Source organism: Schistocerca gregaria, chromosome 10 (genome assembly GCF_023897955.1).
Source record: "Schistocerca gregaria isolate iqSchGreg1 chromosome 10, iqSchGreg1.2, whole genome shotgun sequence".
In the NCBI taxonomy this organism is placed as follows: domain Eukaryota; kingdom Metazoa; phylum Arthropoda; class Insecta; order Orthoptera; family Acrididae; genus Schistocerca; species Schistocerca gregaria.
Window position 1 is genome coordinate 86,188,235 of NC_064929.1, and position 15,921 is coordinate 86,204,155.

Genomic DNA, 15,921 nt, shown 5'->3' on the forward strand with positions numbered 1-15,921 from the left:
CTGTAGCTATGAATTGACACATGCTTCAACTCAGCATACAGTATAGGGATTAAAATAACACTCAACTCATTTCACTCATTAGTGAGCCACAGTTCTTTGATTAGAAATCTCAGGGCAAAGTTAGTTTTGTCATCACTACCCCCTGAGGCTTTACTGCCCTCATATGCAGATGAGGACCCACAATTTACTTTGTAGGTTGTCGACATTGGGCACAAGCTTCCATTTGGTTTCTACTTCTCCTACCTATAGTGCTGTGGGTGCTAACTTGAGATTTGTTATAAATTTGTGGTCGGAATCCTGCCTTACCCGCTAGTATCTGCATTCTGTTGATCTGTACTCTAGCTGTGTGTAGCAAATCGGTAACGACAACTTCAAAACTTAGGCAGTCCACTGTCAATTTTGTTTTTCTGTAGCCGAACCCGATTCCATTCTCGATTTCTTTTCTACTCATTTCTTTTTGGCACTTGTGAAATAACTTTCAGAGTACAGAGTCGAAAAGTAGAGCTGAGAGTCTGTCTCGTTACGTGTCTGCCTTGTTAGAAGATTTCTTCAGAAACCTAGTAAAGTTTTAAATTTGTGTGTGTGTGTGTGCGCGTGCAGGCAGGCACATACCCGTGCACACCTGTCAATAAGTGAACACTTCCACTATTCAGTTAGTGGTCTCCTGTACTCCTAAATTATTTTCTAAGTATTGTCTCACGTGCTCCTACATTTTTCCAGAACCCAAACTGATCTTCCATATGGTCAGCTTCTAACAAATTTTTCCATTCTTCAGTAAATAACTTGTGTGGGTGTTGTGCAATTACAACTTATTAGACTTACGGCTTGGTACTGTTCACTCCCGTCAACATTTTATTATATTATATTATATTAGTGTTCAATGTTATTGTTATTATTATCAATGTAATATTATAATATTAAGATCATTGTTGATAACCATATAGTTTACATGCAAGACCATTCTTTATGTTTAGCTGTTTCTCTTTCATATAACATTTATCTATACAAAGGCATATTTGTATCAGTAAATGAGTTATGAGATAACAGTTTGATTTAATTCACTTCAGATTAAGAACATAATGGGGATGGCTGATCTCATCTCGAGATTTATTGTTGCAGACCATTACACTCATTACTTCATTAGACTACTCTTTTAAATATTTTAAAAATACAGTTCAAAAGTAACATAGCCTCTTTGACACTCCCCCCCTCCCCCTTCCCCGCCTCTCCCTCTGGCAAGCAGTTTGACCGGAGAAATGGCTACAGGCTACTACATGCAGTTGTTAATTGTGGCGGTTACAGTGTATGACTGTTCAATAGATTGCTTGAAAATGATTAATGTTCAAAATTTAAGTAGAATATTGCAATAAGTAAAAAAAATTGACAGCTGTAAATGTTAATCACCATGGCCGATGTTAACAAAATATTACAGGTGTCCATATTCAGTTGGACAATTGTTATTTAAAGTTAATAGTGACTGGTGATGTACCTGGAAGTATTCAGACAACTTTGGGGAATGCAGCCACATATCATTGACAACAGCCAGTATTTTGACATGTGAACACCCTGCCGTTGCTGCGGCACAATGTGAAGAAATTTAAACCCGTCTGTAGGTGTGGATACATCTGGGTGTGCAGAAGGACGACACACACAGTAAATAACTCGCGCTGCCACACAATAAGATAACAGGCACTGAACATTACCAATAGTGAAATAATAATTAACAAAGAGGTTATGAAGCAACAGGAAAGGTTGCTTCATAACCTGGGTTATGAGTAACTGAATCCACTTTCCCTTCTTCCCTTTTTTCCCCTCTCTCCGCCCTGATGAAGGAACAAAGTTCCGAAAGCTAGGAATGTAAATTTTCTGTTCTGTTTTGTGTTATCTATTGGCTGTACTGAGCTGAGATAAGTACTGGCCAACCCATGTATCTCTTTGTTAGTATTTGTTTCACATCTTTATATGAGATTTTCCATTAATCATTTAAATAATCGCCGGGTGAGTAAGCAGTGTCGACTCCGGGCACGGTGGCGACTGCAGCTGCACGGTCTACCCGCGGTACGCACCTGCACTGAAGATATCGTCGTCTGTCTCTCTCTGTATATAAGATGATCGTAAGCTCAGGTGCCGTCAAGCTGTTACCGTCACTCACTAGATTTGTGGTCGGTCGATAGGGCAACGTGTCTCACTTCCGCCTTTTGCCGTAACTGCTCTGTCGTGAGGTGACTCGTACCTGTGCTAACTCTCCGGTAAGACCCACTCCCTAAAAGTTCGTCAGCCGAGTTAGCTGATCTCGAAGTCACCTTTTGACAGAAGGGTTACTGTGGAAGACGTATCGGATGCAGGGACGGAGTAAATGCTACAGTCCCTCCCGTCGGTAATAAATATTCATCTCCGATTACTTCCGATGTCTATCGTCTCCGTTTGTGCGGAAGGACCGGTGGCGTGCAGTGCACGTACTGTCTTTCCACACCGAGCGAGGTGACGCAGTGGTTAGACACTGGACTCGCATTCGGGTGGACTCGCATTCAATCCCGCGTCCGGCCAGCCTGATTTAGGTTTTCCATGATTTCCCTAAGTCGCTCCAGGCAAATGTCGGGATGGTTCCTTTCAAAGGGCACGGCTGATGTCCTTCCCCGTACTTCCCTAATTTGATGAGACCGATGACCTCGCTGTCTGGTCTCGTTCCCCAAAACAACTCGACCCCAACCCGTCTTTCCGCGTCGGTGTTATCGGTCGGTATGACCCCACCCTGTGGTTTAAATTGTCTCGCACCCCGTGCCCTCGTCGCACTTGTGCTTCGAAAACGGTGTGGTGTTCACGTGGCAAAATATTGGTGGTTGTCGAAGGCTGGATTCGTCTAAAAGATTTGATACGTCAAGTGTGACTCGAGTTTATGGTGTGGCAGGCGGCGGCGCAGGAACTGGCTGGCCCTACAGCTGCGCACGCAGCAGCGCCACCTGGAGCAGGAGAAGCAGACGCAGGCGACGGCCGAGCAGCAGCGCACGCAGCGTAAGCTCGCCAAGTACCGCTCCAAGTACCTGCAGCACAAGAGCACCCGCATCCCGCCCTGGGGTAAGTGTCTACACCTGCCGTAACATCCTCTTCCGGGTGACAGATTCTCTCAGTGCGGGAATAGAGTGAAGGAGAAATTGACAAATGTTGTGAATGTTCCGGCAATTTGTATTCCGAATCCTTTAGAGGTGTCTGATTCTGAAACCGGTGACGTGGGCACGTGCTTTCGTTGTGCCGAAGCACGTCTCAAAGTAATATCAAATTTGCCGATACCACGAGTCCCCTAAAATACCACAAGTAAATCGATCGTGGTAATCTGATGTGCATAAAATGTGTGCTGTGAAAAAAATTGTAGCTATTTAGAATGAAATTTTCACTCTACAGTAGGGTGTGTGCTGATATGAAACTTCCTGGTAGATTAAAACTGTGTGCCAGGCCGAGACTCGAACTCAAGACCATTGCCTTTCGCGGTCAAGTGCTCTACCAACTGAGCTACCCAAGCACCACTCACGCCCCGTCCTCACAGCTTTACTTCCACCAGTACCTCGTCTCCTAGTTTCCAAACTTCACAGGAGGTCTCCTGCTAACCTTGCAGAACTAGCACTCCTGAAAGAAAGGAGAGCTTCTGTAAAGTTTGGAAGGTAGGAGACGAGATACTGGTAGAAGTAAAGCTGTGTTAGGACAAGGTGTGAGTCATGCTTGGGTAGCTCAGTGGTACAGCACTTGCCCGCAGAAGGCAAAGGTCCTGAGTTCGAGTCTCAGCCCGGCACATAGTTTTAATCTGTGAGGAAGTTTTGTAGCTATTTCTTTGACATCACGTTCGTTGGCTTTCACAGCTCATTTCTTGTGTTCCCGAATAACCCGAGCACTAGACTGCTGTGCAAATCTACATCTACACTCCGCAAACCAGTGTGAGGTGCACGGCAGAGGCTTCATCCCACTGTATCAGTTATTAGAGTTTCTTCCCATTCCACCACATACAGACTGTGGGAAGAACGATTGTTCGAATGCCTCTGTGGGTGCGGTAATTATTCTAATCGTATCCTCATAATCCCTACGTGAACGGTGTATAGGTTATTGTTGTATATTCCTTCATCTTCATTTAAAGCTGGTTCTTGAAATTTTGTTAATAGACTTTCTGAGAATAGTTCACTACTATCTTCAAGAATCTGATAGCTCAGTTCCTTCAATATTTCTGTGACACTCTCCACTTGCGACTATTAATGGTTCCCCATCTCTGATTACGTTCAGTATCCTGCTCGATGCCAGCCGGCACATATTATGAAAATGATGCTCGTGTGATATACGACTCTCACTTTTCTCATGACATACTAAAAGCTTCGGATCGAGGCAGTCGGGTAGATGCAGTATTTCTCGATTTCCAAAAAACATTTGACTTTGTATTACACCTCCACTTAATGTGAAAGGTACGATCGTAAGGGATAGCGAGAGAAATTTTTGACTGGATTGAGGAGTTTTCAGTAGGGAGGACACAGCGTGTTATCTCGGATGGAGAGTCATCGTCAGATAACGTCAGGTGTGCACCGGAGAAGATTTTGGATCCCTTACTGTTCACGTTGTGTGTTAATGACCTTGCAGACAATATTAACAGTAACCTCAGAATTTTTGCAGATGATGCGGTTATTTACAGTGAAGTACCATCTTAAAGAGGATGCATAACTGTTCAGTCCGATCTTGATAAGATTTCGAAGTGGTGCAAAGATTGGCAACTTACTTTAAACGTTCAGAATTGTAAAATTGTGCACTTCGCAAAACGAAAAAACATAATATCCTACGACTATACTATCAGTGAGTCATTGTTTGAATTGGCCAATTCATACTAATACGTGGGTGTAATGCTTTGTGGGGCTATGAAACAAAATGATTATAGACTTAGTCATAGGTAAAGCAGGTGCACAAGAAGTCCTAAATCCACTGACCTGGTACAGTTGATAATTGATAATAGAGGGAAACATTCAACGTGGGAAAAATATATCTAAAAACAAAGATGCTGTGACTTACCAAACAAAAGTGTTGGTATATTGATAGGAGACGATAAAAAACACACACACAAATTTCAAGCTTTCACAAACCAAGGTTGCCTCATCAGGAAAGAGGGAAGGAGAGGGAAAGACGAAAGGATGTGGGTTTTAATGGAGAGGTTAAGGAGTCATTCCAATCACGGGAGTGGAAAGACTTACCTTAGGGGGAAAAAAGGACAGGTATACACTTGCACACATATACATATCCATCCGCACATATACAGACACAGGCAGACATTGGACACTAAGTCCAATTCGTGTAAATATGCGCGTCTTACTAATAATCGGGTACAGTTTTGGTGCGGGTTTATGAGTCAAACTGATTAATGTACTTGTCCTTCCCTACATCTGATGAATTTACAGAAAACCTGAATTTCAACAACTGTAAGGAAAAGAAGAATACATCATACAACTTTGACATTCATCTTTTGGAAGTCTGTGTATGGTGGCAATCAATTCTCTCTATTTCTTGGAGGTGTAACAATGTTATGAAAAGGTACATTGCTACTCACCATATAGTCACAGATAGGCACAACAAAAGGACTGTCATGATTAAAGTTTATAAAGTTTGTGGCCAATGAGGCCTTACTGGCCAAAAACTTTATTTGTGACAGTGCTTTCGTTGTGCCTATCTGTGAGACAGCACATGTGCTATATGGTGAGTAGCAACTTTCCTTTTCATAATATTGTTACGTTCTATTCTGGATTTTCGATTGTTTGATTTCTTGGAGGTGATCGTATTATATGGTGTAATTTAAAAACTTTAGTATACACAGATAATTAACTAAACCTAGAGCACTACTTGTCTTTTGGTCCCGCAAATTACATAGGAACCGCACGAAACTGTCACTCGACTGGGTATCAGACTCACCTGTGACATGAAAAGGTCGAGAGTGAGGTCCATACTGAGCGTCTGTGAGGTAGTGGTATCCGGGAGACGGTGGTGGGACACGTGAAGCTTCCGATGCCTAGTGGTGCCCACAACCTCGGATGTTGAGAATGACTGTCGTGGGCCCACAGAAGTAAGACACGGGAGGTGACAGATCAGAACCTCTACAGTTTCCGTTAACCAGGGTCAGGTGAATGCCGGGGCAGTTCCTCCGAAGAGGGCACAGGCAACAATTTGAGCTCTTTTTCCACCTCTAACGATCTCGTCGTCAGTGTGACGTTAAACCCTTATCTTTCTTCCGACTTTTACCAATTAACCCTACGGGCTGTCGGTCGTCAAAAGTCGGCAGTGCAGCTCACCGCAAGATGTTCGACTCGCTCTGTAGATTCGGACTCCCGTTTCTGGCCCTCACTCGAATGTCGATAGAATTTTGAGAATAGTAAGTGGGGAACGGAAAGAATACGTGTGCTGAGCTAACTAGTTTTTGGTGCACTCGGTCCGCAGTACCCACGCAGAAGATGCCTCGCCTGCTGACGACGAGTGCGTCGGCGGTCCGCCGGTTGCTGCAGAAGGCCGAACTGATGGGAGTGGACACGCGAGCACTCGAACTGCAAGAGGCGCAGGTGGCGGCACTTGTCGACGTCCGCAAGAAGTGGCACATCCCTCCAGCTTTCAGGTACGCTTTCCACATATACATTTGCAGCCGGTAAGTACACCTGACTAGAATGTCGAACGGAGGCTCCTATTATGACAATGAAACTCTCGGAGAGGGCTGGCCGACTTAGTGACGGGTCACATACTTGCGGCAAATTGGAAGAAATGAAAAAGGCGTTCTGCAACACTTCCTCTGGGATGCCATCTGTACAGAGATGAGGCTAGTGCCGGGAAATGGTAAGTGACCGAGCACAGTCGGCAGAAATTAGACGGTGTGGCTAACTGTGTGTATGTGTGCTACACTTGTAATGCAAACAGTCAGAAGGAGCAACTCCCACTGTGGACGATAGTAATAAACAAACTAAACAAACTGTTACAATGAAGGGATTCACAGAACAGGAATGAAAAGGGACACAAAAGGTGAGAGCCGGCGGCAAGCACTGACGTGTGTCGGGTGCTGCACACGATCCCTCCAATTGAAAATGTAACCTCTGACAGGAGGGGGGTGGGGGGGGGGTGGGTGGGGGGGGAAGGAATGTTGGAGAAAAAAAGGAGCGGGCAGATCATCAGTTTCTACTTTCCTCCCCACTCTTCTACAAAAGTAAAAACTTTCACAAACGTTGTTTTGTGCATTTCTGTCATCTGCACTCGGGAGCTGCGTCTCCTGTGTGTCGGTCCTGGCCAAACTATCTCTGATGGCCTAGACACAACACCAGAACACAGATAATTGAGGGGCCGTTGCACAATACGAAGTCTCTTTACAATTGTGGTCCTCTGAGTTGGTAAGATATTGGAGTACATATGTAGATATAGGACATTTTGTTTGTTGACAAAATTTAGTGCTCGTGACTGCAGTCCACAGATTGGCCCGGAAGTGTATACCGAGTGCGGAACGATACTCGTAATTGGTAACCGATGTGGAATTTCATCCGTCGTACGTGTCACAGAGAGCACTGTACCGATCGATGACAGGTGCATCACGGTGCGAGACGAGCCGCAGATAGTGGGGTCATGAACGAAGAAGAGTTCTGCGAGTGTGGTGACCTGCAGGACCCACAGTATCTCCTGGTCTGCAGAAACCTGGCTGACCTTTGTACTACAGAAGACCTATAAGCACCAAGTGACAAGGCCATCAAGACAGTGGAATTCTTAAGGTCCACCTAACAGAAAATCAGTAGCGTCTTGCAGAAATTTGTTATCTTTATTATTTACTGTATTGTATATTTATTTGTTGTGTTCTTTTACTATTTTGTGTTACCTAAGTCCTGTACATGTCAAATAAATGCTGCCCTCCCCGCACAGGAGCACAGACAGCTTGTTGCACTAGCCCCCACCCCCTCCGTGGGCTTGACTGATTTTACCACGGTATCTCTACTGGCTGAAGCTGTTCATATACATAGATTGCTGCGTGATACAATCTTCACTTGTGCTCAGTGCCTATTCACAAGTTGCTTATTGTGTGCACTGAAGCCGACGTAAAAAATTGTGGTGCACATAGTTGCGCCACAAAGCGCATTTCAGTATTGCGTACACAGAGATTTCGACTGCTGGCATGAAATTGGCAGCTCTCGCTTTCTCTCTGTCTGCTGTATTACATAGCTGGACAGTGAAGAATACAAAAAAATGAAAAAGTTATCACAGGTTGTACACGACACTGACAGGTAGATGAGAGGACAGGAAAATGTGAAATTTCTACAAAAATTACATATTCTACAGAGCAATTACTCCTTTTGAAATTGAAGAAGAGTGAGAATGATTATCGATTCTTACTAGACCTCGTGCAACAGAAATAAAGAAAGCAGAACACTGTGATTAAAAAAAGAAATTACTTCCTCCGAGAAGTTATCGGCTGCTCTTAAGATTCCTTGCAGACGGTAAATCGAAATCTGTCAAAAAAAAAACTATACTTTCGGTACGTAAACATCTCTGTCATCACCACTTTTATTTGCCGTCTCGACAATGGGGATTTCTCGGCAGTACTGTGAGGGCAGAGTTTTTACTTTGTTTTTAATTTTCTCTGCTGTCGGCTGTGACTTACGGTATTTCCCCGGGTGGCAAGTTTTGTTCGGTGCCGTATCGCATTTGTTCTCATTGAAGTAATTTTCACTTCCACTGTCAAAGCGACACTGTTTCAGTTTGTGCAGGTCAGTTAGAACACTCAACCGTTCCTTTCATTCCGAGTAGTTGCCACGTTCCACTCATTTCCGGCGCGTGTAGAGATTATGGCTCCCGTCGACACGATCCACATAGCACCGTACGCACTTCCGTGTGCAGAGACAGACTCGCGTCCGATCCCGTGCGAAATCTGGCGACCGGCTGGGGTATGTGTTAGGGCAGTGTGCACGAATTGGCAGGGTCCGGTAGTGTGCTAAAAGGAACGTGCAGACGGTGCAGTGTTACGTGGCTGTATGCTTAATTACAGACTTACTATTTTATCAGTAGATTCGTTTTCACCACGTAACGCCTGCTGTTTGCGTCCTCCTTCGTTGCCGAGCGATGTATTAGTTTTCGTTCTGACACCACAGCTCTTCCATTTCTATATCTTTACTACTTTTTAGCTATATAAATGACGAACTATTGGTTTTGCCTTTTAACAACTTTTTAATAACTGTGGAAGTATTACAAGCATAGGGTCCCACCTAATGTGTCACCCGCCTATACGTTTTACACGAACGTTTCGAGACTCGATCGATCTGTTTACAGAGAGAAAGCAGAATATCTCTTCCTTTGATGTTGTCCAGCAACAACGTAGGAAGCTCGCCACCCTCGAGGCCCGGGCTCTTTCGCGGCTCGCGGTTGTTTGCAGCATTCATTTTATTCCTCACCCACTCGCCGCTACGTCGCACTTTCGTGGCGATCGTCGGGTGAAGTCTTCCACGTTATCTCCGACATAAATAAACTTTCTTCCCACAGTGTTTCTGAAAACCAAAAAACAAACTTAAAGAACATAATAATAATAATAATAATAATAATAAGTGTTCTTACGATTATTCGTATAAGCATCGGTCGATTTAATGAGGGGTGGGACAGGCCTAAGCCTTGTGACACCACACAATGTAGTGTTCCATACGTTGACTGTAGGCAGTTTGCTCGTCCTTGGAGAAGGCGGCATGGATCATTTACTATTGAATATTGACACAATATCTGTGTTAAATAATCGATGTAATGTTGTGAGGGTTACAGGGAGCAGGCAATGGTGCATTAGAAAGAAGTTACAAGTCATCGAGGTAGTGTTCTATACATTGTCTGTAGGCACCTTACTTGCGTTTGGTGATGTCGCCATAGGTCCTGTACTAGTGAATAGCGACACAGTTTCTGTGTTAAATCGTCAGTGTGGTGGTGTGAGAGTTACAGTAAACTGGCACTGGTGCATCAGAAAGAAGGTACAAGACTCCCAGTTAGAGTTCTATACGTTGACTGTAGGCGTGTTACTCACCCTTGGTTAAGTCGGCAGGGGTCTTTCACTATTGAATAACGAATCAAATTCTGTGTTAAATCGTCGATGTATGGGTGTGAAGGGGAACAGTAAACTGGCAGTGGTGCATCAGAGAGAAGCTGCACGATGCACAGGTAGTGTTGAATTCGTTGACTGTAGACACGTTTTTTGCCATTGGATATGTCTACATAGGTGTTTTACCATTGAATAGCGGCGAAATTTCAGTTTTAAGTTGTCAGTGTAATGTTGTGAAGGTTACAGTAAACTGGCAGTGGTGCACCCGAAAGAATCCGCAGGTCTACCAGGTAGTGTACCATACGTTCATTGTAAGCGAGTTACTCGCCCTTTTTGAAGTCGGAATGGTCCATTACTATTGAATAGTGACGCAATTGCTGTGTTAAATCGTCAATGCAAGGCAGTGAGTGTTATAGTAAATTGGCAGTGGTGCACCGGAAGCAAGCTACAGGGCTCCAAATTAGTAGTAGGGTATGGCAAGGCACGACCCGGTATCGTATTCTGCTTTCTCCGTGTTCCAGTGTGGAGTTCATCGGCTACTACCTGGACCGCAACGTGAGGCTGACGTCGATGAAGCACCGCCTGGAGGAGCTGCTGGACCTGAACAAGGAGCTACAGGCGGAGCAGCAGGACTGGCGCCACAAGTACGACAAGGTGCGTGCCGCTTCTGTGTCATCCTCTTTTAACTGGACGCGGTCTGTGCAGCACGGTGGTGAGCACACCGAGAGGGCAACAGTTCGAGTCTCTGTCCGGCCGCCCATATTTAGGTTTTTGTGATTTTCCTAAATCACTCCACGAGTGCACAGATGACTCTTTTGGAAAGGACAAAGTGCTTCATCTGTGGGTAATTAGATTCTAACGTCCTTCCTTATCAACATATTACGTCTCCCTTCCTCCAACTCTCACTTTTTCACTACTGGAGTTAATTTTATTCGGCTGGTGGTGTGTGTGTGTGTGTGTGTGTGTGTGTGTGTATAAATAAAATAGAAAGAAACTTCCACATGGGAAAAATATATTAAAAACAAAGATTCCAAGACTTACCAAGCGGGAAAGCGCCGGCAGACAGGCACATGAACAAAACGCACAAACACACACACAGAATTACGAGCTTTCGCAACTGGCAGTTGCTTCGTCAGGAAAGAGGGAAGGAGAGGGAAAAATGAAAGGATGTGGGTTTTAAGGGAGACGGTAAGGAGTTATTGCGAAAGCTCGTAATTCTGTGTGTGTGTTTGTGTGTTTTGTTCATGTGCCTGTCTGCCGGCGCTTTCCCGCTTGGTAAGTCTTGGAATCTTTGTTTTTAATATATATATATATATATATATATATATATATATATATATATATATATATACTTACCAAGCGAGAAAGTGCTGGCAGACAGGCACATGAACAAAACACACAAACACACACACAGAATTACTAGCTTTCGCAACCGATGGTTGCTTCTTCAGGAAGGAGAGGGAAAGACGAAAGGATGTGGGTTTTAAGGGAGAGGGTAAGGAGTCATTCCAATCCCGGGAGCGGAAAGACTTCCCTTAGGGGAAAAAAAAAAGGACAGGTGTACACTCGCACACACACACACACACACACACACACACACACACACACACACACACACACACACACACACACACACACACACACATCCATCCGCACATACACAGACACAAGCAGACATATTTAAGGGCAAAGAGTAAGGGCAGAGATGTCAGTCGAGGCGGAAGTACAGAGGCAAAGAAGTTGTTGAAAGACAGGTGAGGTATGAGCGGCGGCAACTTGAAATTAGCGTAGGTTGAGGCCTGGCGGATATCGAGAAGAGAGGATATACTGAAGGGCGAGTTCCCATCTCCGGAGTTCGGATAGGTTGGTGTTGGTGGGAAGTATCCAGATAACTCGGACGGTGTAACACTGTGCCAAGATGTGCTGGCCGTGCATCAAGGCATGTTTAGCCACAGGGTGATCCTCATTACCAACAAACACTGTCTGCCTGTGTCCATTCATGCGAATGGACAGTTTGTTGCTGGTCATTCCCACATAGAAAGCGTCACAGTGCAGGCAGGTCAGTTGGTAAATCACGTGGGTGCTTTCACACGTGGCTCTCCCTTTGATCGTGTACACCTTCCGGGTTACAGGACTGGAGTAGGTGGTGGTGGGAGGGTGCATAGGACAGGTTTTACACCGGGGGCGGTTGCAAGGGTATGAGCCAGAGGGTAGGGAAGGTGGTTTGGGGATTTCATAGGGATGAACCAAGAGGTTACGAAGGTTAGGTGGACGGTGGAAAGACACTCTTGGTGGAGTGGGGAGGATTTCATGAAGGATGGATCTCATTTCGGGGCAGGATTTTAGGAAGTCGTATCCCTGCTGGAGAGCCACATTCAAGGTCTGATCCAGTCCCGGGAAGTATTCTGTCACAAGTGGGGCACTTTTGGGGTTCTTCTGTGAGAGGTTCTGGGTTTGAGGGGATGAGGAAGTGGCTCTGGTTATCTGCTTCTGTACCAGGTTGGGAGGGTAGTTGCGGGATGCGAAAGCTGTTTTCAGGTTGTTGGTGTAATGGTCGAGGGATTCAGGACTGGAGCAGATTCGTTTGCCACGAAGGCCTAGGCTGTAGGGAAGGGACCGTTTGATATGGAATGGGTGGCAGCTGTCATAATGGAGGTACTGTTGCTTGTTGGTGGGTTTGATGTGGACGGATGTGTGCAGCTGGCCATTGGACAGAAGGAGGTCAACGTCTAGGAAAGTGGCATGGGATTTGGAGTAGGACCAGGTGAATCTGATGGAACCAAAGGAGTTGAGGTTGGAGAGGAAATTCTGGAGTTGTTCTTCACTGTGAGTCCAGATCATGAAGATGTCATCAATAAATCTGTACCAAACTTTGGGTTGGCAGGCTTGGGTAACCAAGAAGGCTTCCTCTAAGTGACCCATAAATAGGTTGGCATACGAGGGGGCCATCCTGGTACCCATGGCTGTTCCCTTTAATTGTTGGTATGTCTGGCCTTCAAAAGTGAAGAAGTTGTGGGTCAGGATGAAGCTGGCTAACGTGACGAGGAAAGAGGTTTTAGGTAGGGTGGCAGGTGATCGGCGTGAAAGGAAGTGCTCCATTGCAGCGAGGCCCTGGACGTGCGGGATATTCGTGTATAGGGAAGTGGCATCAATGGTTACAAGGATGGTTTCCAGGGGTAACAGACTGGGTACGGATTCCAGGCGTTCGAGAAAGTGGTTGGTATCTTTGATGGAGGATGGGAGACTGCATGTAATGGGTTGAAGGTGTTGATCTACGTAGGCAGAGATACGTTCTGTGGGGGCTTGGTAACCAGCTACAATGGGGCGGCCAGGATGTTTGGGTTTGTGAATTTTAGGAAGTAGGTAGAAGGTAGGAGTGCGTGGTGTCGGTGGGGTGAGGAGTTTGATGGAGTCAGGTGAAAGGTTTTGTAGGGGGCCTAAGGTTCTGAGGATTCCTTGAAGCTCCGCCTGGACATCAGGAATGGGATTACCTTGGCAAACTTTGTATGTAGAGTTGTTTGAAAGCTGACGCAGTCCCTCAGCCACATACTCCCGACGATCAAGTACCACGGTCGTGGAACCCTTGTCGGCCGGAAGAATGATGATGGATCGGTCAGCTTTCAGATCACGGATAGCCTGGGCTTCGGCTGTGGTTGTGTTGGGTGTAGGATTAAGGTTTTTCAAGAATGATTGAGAGGCAAGGCTGGAAGTGAGAAATTCCTGGAAGGAACTTTCGTTTTATTTCCATTCCCGTTTTTCCCACATAACCGATCATTTTTTAGCAGCTTCCCACAGGTTTACATGTTATTATTTCTTCATCAAGCAATTGATAGCCTCATTCTCATAACCTGCCAGTACATAACCAGTCCTTTGAATACATTTACACACATATTCTTCGAAATCTTATTCGAAATTTTTTTTCGAATTTTATTTTTTCGGAAATTATTTTTTCGAAACTTTTTTAGAAAAATTTTTTTTTCGATATTTTCTTGAATTTCCCCACCCTTTAACGTGATCTGGAGACAACATAACTACCCAACCTTTGCACCCATTGTTGTTCACCAACCTAAGTTCTGCACATGATCAACATAGCTCATCTCAAACCAACACTTTTTCGACTTTTTTCACACCTTTATCTCTCCCTATATAAATCTCTATTTACTTTCACTTTAACCTATTACCCTTTCCACCTACTAATACCATGTCAACCTCACAACATCCCTACAACGACCCCATTAAATTTTATTTACATTCCCTTCGCAAACATGCCTTCACCCTAGCCAGATTACGCTCCCATATTTTATTTACTCAGGCTTGTCTGACATTTGGCATTACTCCCAAAGGCCTCACACTTAAAGTTCCCATCTCTGGCTGCAATCCTTCTTTCCATCAGTCCTTATACGAGTTCCATACTGCACAATCCATAGCCCTCACCCGCCTAATCCTTCACCTATACATCGACTCGGCCAATGAACACACCCGTCAACTCCTATCCCAAATCAAAGTCCTCAATCTTTCCTCTCCCACATCCACACCGGCTGTACATAGCATCATCCTACAGGCCAACCGCAAATTAGAACAACATGCCACCCTCCACCTCAAAAAACTATCCAATCTCATGGTTTCCCACCTCCGGAAAGGCAACTCACTCAGCCTCCACAACCTTTCCAACAAACCTCAACCTCCTCTCATTGCACACAGACCCAGTCTCTCCCATCTACTCAATCTCCCACTTCCAGTTCCACTCCCCCCAACACCTCAAAATTCTAGTCAACACAATCTGGAACCACAACACCCCAATTCAGTAGTTAACCTATCCTCCAAACCCCTCTCCCAATCCGAAACCTCTGTCCTATCCAAAGGCCTCACCTTCAGCCCCACTCCCAGGTTCAACCAAACTGCCCTTGTCAAAGATTTACTATCCTACACTCGTAGTCTCTGCTGGAAATATCACTTTGCCACGAAGAAAAACAATCCTGATCCCACTCCTAATGATCCAACTCCCCAAGACACTATCCAAATTGAACCCTGCCTGCAACAGTTCCGTCCTCCATCACAGCGGGACCCACCTCCTCTTCCTCAAAATCACCCTCTCCAAACCTTCCAGGAATTTCTCACTTCCAGCCTTGCCTCTCAATCATTCTTGAAAAACCTTAATCCTACTCCCAACATAACCACAGCCGAAGCCCAGGCTATCCGTGATCTGAAAGCTGACCGATCCATCATCATTCTTCCGGCCGACAAGGGTTCCACGACCGTGGTACTTGATCGTTGGGAGTATGTGGCTGAGGGACTGCGTCAGCTTTCAGACAACTCTACATACAAAGTTTGCCAAGGTAATCCTATTCCTGATGTCCAGGCGGAGCTTCAAGGAATCCTCAGAACCTTAGGCCCCCTACAAAACCTTTCACCTGACTCCATCAAACTCCTCACCCCACTGACACCTCGCACTCCTACCTTCTACCTACTTCCTAAAATTCACAAACCCAAATATCCTGGCCGCCCCATTGTAGCTGGTTACCAAGCCCCCACAGAACGTATCTCTGCCTACGTAGATCAACACCTTCAACCCATTACATGCAGTCTCCCATCCTTCATCAAAGATACCAACCACTTTCTCGAACGCCTGGAATCCGTATCCAGTCTGTTACCCCCGGAAACCATCCTTGTAACCATTGATGCCACTTCCCTATACACGAATATCCCGCACGTCCAGGGCCTCGCTGCAATGGAGCACTTCCTTTCACGCCGATCACCTGCCACCCTACCTAAAACCTCTTTCCTCGTCACGTTAGCCAGCTTCATCCTGACCCACAACTTCTTCACTTTTGAAGGCCAGACATACCAACAATTAAAGGGAACAGCCATGG

General features: G+C 45.4%; 1 protein-coding gene across 2 annotated transcripts in view; it reads left to right on the forward strand.

The window, feature by feature from the left end:
- LOC126293700 (PHD finger protein 14) overlaps window positions 1-15,921 on the forward strand; it is a 180,708-nt gene that overhangs the window by 76,795 nt on the left and 87,992 nt on the right. For both annotated transcript variants that reach the window (XM_049987005.1, XM_049987006.1), the window contains exons 8-10: window positions 2,909-3,075; window positions 6,451-6,622; window positions 10,573-10,705. In XM_049987005.1, coding sequence (XP_049842962.1) covers window positions 2,909-3,075; window positions 6,451-6,622; window positions 10,573-10,705 — 472 coding nt within the window. The remainder of the gene's footprint in view (window positions 1-2,908; window positions 3,076-6,450; window positions 6,623-10,572; window positions 10,706-15,921) is intronic.